Here is a 3,807-nt window from a genome sequence, read left to right on the forward strand (position 1 = left end):
AGCGCCGAAGGGCCAGGGGGGGGGGGCCGGGCGGGTTGGCCGGGAACGCCGATCATCCTGTCCCCTTCCTGGGGCTCGGCCGTCCCGGTGGAATCGCAAATGGTGTCCCCCGGAAGGGGGGGGGGAGGCCGGGAGGGCAGATGTTGGCCCGGAGATCGGAAACCAGTTTGCGGGTCATGCCCGACGCCCCCCCGCCCCCCCCCCCCCCCCCCCCCCCCCCCCCTCGAAGTAGAAAGCCCCCAGCCCCACACACACACACGGGCACCGGAGAGTAAGAGAAGGGCACAAGAAAAATGCAAGGAAGAATAATGATTTGAAGATCTGTGTATATTGGGGAGGGGAGAGAGAGAAAGAGAAAAGAGAGAGAGGAGGATTTCTCGGGGCCTTCTCGCGCGCGCGCGCGCAAAAGCACACATCACTGCACACTCTTCCTTCCTTTAGAGCTCAGTGTGGTCGGTGGGGTTGGTGAACTGCTCACCACCGGCGGCACCGCCCGCGTTGGAGGCATACATCTTGGCCACAATCGGCTGGACAGTGGTGTCCAGGGTCTTGCGGGCCTCGGCGTACTCCTCGGTGGAGGCCTCCGGGTTCTCGGCCAGCCAGGCAATGGCCTGGTCGACGGCGGCAGAGACGGCCTTCTTGTCCTCCTCGGCGAGCTTGCCGAGAGACCCCTCGTCGGTCAGCTGGCCGCGCAGGGAGTAAGCCTGAGACTCGAGGCCATTGCGAGCATCGATGCGCTCCTTGGCCATGCGGTCCTCCTCGGCGAAGCGCTCGGCCTCGGCGATCATCTTCTCAATCTCGGCGGTGGAAAGACGGCCGCGATCGTTGGTGATGGTGATCTCCTGGCTGTTGCCGGTGCCCTTGTCGACGGCCGACACACGCAGCAGGCCGGACACGTCGATCTCGAAGGTGACCTCGATCTGGGGAATGCCACGCATGGCCGGCGGGATGCCGGTCAGCTCGAACTTGCCCAGGAGGTTGTTGTCCTTGGTGAACTGGCGCTCACCCTCGAACACCTGGATCAGGACGGCGGACTGGTTGTCGGCGGCGGTGGTGAAAATCTGCGACTTGCGGGTGGGGATGGCAGTGTTGCGGGGGATCAGCTTGGCCAGCACACCACCGGTGGTCTCAATGCCCAGAGTCAGGGGGCAAACATCGACCAGGACCAGATCGTCGGCCTGCGAGTCACCGGAAAGGATACCACCCTGGACGGCGGCGCCAAAGGCAACGGCCTCATCGGGGTTGATGCCCTTGCTGGCCTTGCGACTGCCGAAGAAGCCCTCGAGCAGCTCCACAACCTTGGGAATACGAGTGGAACCACCAACCAGGACGATGTCATCGACGTCGGACTTCTGGAGGCCGGCATCCTCAAGAACACGGCGGACCGGCTCCAGGGTACGGCGGAAGAGATCCATGTTGAGCTCCTCGAACTTGGCACGGGACAGGGTCTCGGAGAAGTCCAGACCATCGACCAGGGCCTCGATCTCCAGACGAGCGGAGGGCTGCAGGGAAAGGGCACGCTTGGCCTTCTCGACCTCGCGCTTGAGCTTGCCCAGGGCGCGGGTGTCGGGGCGGATGTCACGGCCGTGCTTCTTCTTGATGATGTCGATGAAGTGGTCCATCACGCGATGGTCGAAGTCCTGACCACCGAGGTGGGTGTCACCGCTGGTGGCCAGCACCTCGAAGACGCCGGAGTCAATGGACAGCAGGGACACATCGAAGGTACCACCACCGAGATCGAACACGAGGATGGTGCGCTCGTCGCCCTTCTTGTCCAGGCCGTAGGCAATGGCAGCGGCGGTGGGCTCGTTGATGATGCGCAGGACATTGAGACCGGCGATGGTGCCGGCATCCTTGGTGGCCTGGCGCTGGGCGTCGTTGAAGTAGGCCGGCACAGTGACGACGGCGTTCTTGACCTCATGACCAAGGTAGGTCTCGGCGATCTCCTTCATCTTCTGGAGGACCATGCCGGAGACCTCCTCCGCGACGAAGGTGGTGGGCTTGCCGTTGACATCGACATGGAAGCTGGGCTTGCCGGACTTGTCAGCCTTGACGGAGAAGGGCCAGTTCTTCAGGTCGTCCTGGATCTCCTTGTCGTTGAACTTGTGGCCAATCATGCGCTTGGCGTCGTAGATGGTGCGAGAGGGGTTCATGGCGGCCTGGTTCTTGGCGGCATCACCAATCAGGCGCTCATCATCAGTGAAAGCGACGACGGACGGGGTAATGCGGTTACCCTACGGAGGGGGGAGGGGGAGAGGGGAGGAGAAGACCAGGACAAGGGACGAGTCAGCGGTCTGGGCTCATGGCCGAGAGGGGGGGGGACAGGGCCGGGCGGCCGGGCGCGGCAGAAGAGGGAGAAGCAGAAGAAGCGGAAGAAGCGGAAGAAGCGGAGGAAGCGGAAGGGGGTGGGTACGAACCTGCTCGTTGGCAATGACCTCGACGCGGCCGTTCTTGAAGACACCAACGCAAGAGTAGGTGGTGCCGAGATCAATACCGATAACAGTGCCAAGGTCCTCCTTGGCAGCGACGGGGGTGGGAGAGAAAACGAAGGCCAGAATGGCCAGGGTGGCGATGACGAAAGAGAGGAAGAGAGCGCTCAGGTGGCGGGGCGACGAGGCGCCGGAGCCGCGGGAACGGCGGGCGCCGGCCGGCCGGCGAGCAACAAGGACCGACATTTTGGTGAAATAGAAAATTCAGCCAACCTGTAGGGGCACAGGGAGGAGGAGGGGGAGGAGGGAGAGGGAGAGGGAGAGGGAGAGGGAGAGAGAGAGAGAGAGAAGGTGTCAGTGGGTGGGGGAGGCAGCTGGAGCAAGGGAGAGGGAGGGAGAGGGAGGGAGAGGGAGGGAAGAGAGACACACTCAAAGAGAGAAATGAAAGCCCAAAGTTTTCTGGCAACAAGTGGCTGCTGGAAGGTCGGGTCAGCCACTTAAATAGCTGGGCCGCCAGTCACCCGGGCCGGACCCCCCAGGCGGGCAGACAAGAAAGAGGGGCCCCGCCACCCCCCACCGGGAGGGGGGGTAAACACACGGACCACCCCTCGTTCCTGTCCGCCGCCTCCCGCCACGCCGTCCCCCCTCAACCACTGGGAATGACTGTGAAACGTCTGTTTGTGACTACGAAAGAGCATGGCCCGGGAGGGGGAGGGAGGGAGACAGCCCCATCCGCCCTCCCCGGCTGGTGCCGCCCAGTCGCGCCCCGCCACCCCGGCAACTCCACACGCGTGCAAGGAGTCCCCCGGGCGAAATTCGGACAGATGTCACACACAAACACACACACACACACACCAGTGGCGAGAAAGAGGCAGAGGAAGCCCATGGCCCGCAGACGTGCGCAAGTGTCGATGCCGCTGCTCGCCCCATCAAGCCCGGAGGAGGATGCCTCGCCGGGGAAATGGGAGCATGCGTGCCTCCCCGGACTGATGTAAAAATCAGGGCCCGGGAACCGGGCAGGGAGAGCCTTCCCCACCATGGATGGCGGCGAAAGAACCCCTACTACCACAGACACCGACAGCAGCCTGCACGCTGGAGGTGGTGTGCACACTCGCGCGGCGTGCCTGGGGAAGCGACCGCCCCACAGAGTGATGCCCGGCATGAAAGCCGAACGCCTCTGTCGAACGACACAGGCTCAGGCGCACCAACCAAGAGGCACGGGAGAAAGGACGTGGGGGAGGGGGGGGGGGGGGGGGGGGGGGGAAAACCCAACAAGGCAGGCGCCGGAAGGAGAAGGGGCCAGGCCGAGCGGGGGCCGGCACGACCGCCGAAGGGGGGGGGGGGGGGGACGGGGCAGGACATCGAGAGTGCGAGGGCA

At 64.3% G+C, this 3,807-nt stretch overlaps 1 protein-coding gene across 1 annotated transcript; it reads right to left on the reverse strand.

Annotated features, from left to right (window-relative positions):
• Positions 1 to 309: 309 nt before the first annotated feature.
• On the reverse strand, positions 310 to 2,902 carry H696_00203 (hsp70-like protein). Its single transcript, XM_009494045.1, has 3 exons — positions 2,859 to 2,902; positions 2,418 to 2,702; positions 310 to 2,234 (listed from the first exon to the last, which is right to left on the reverse strand). Exons 2-3 carry the CDS (start codon positions 2,673 to 2,675, stop codon positions 438 to 440), a joined length of 2,055 nt encoding a protein of 684 aa, XP_009492320.1. The 5' UTR covers positions 2,676 to 2,702; positions 2,859 to 2,902; the 3' UTR covers positions 310 to 437.
• Between the last annotated feature and the right edge of the window lie 905 nt (positions 2,903 to 3,807).

This window comes from Fonticula alba (genome assembly GCF_000388065.1).
Source record: "Fonticula alba strain ATCC 38817 unplaced genomic scaffold supercont2.1, whole genome shotgun sequence".
Lineage (NCBI taxonomy): Eukaryota > Rotosphaerida > Fonticulaceae > Fonticula > Fonticula alba.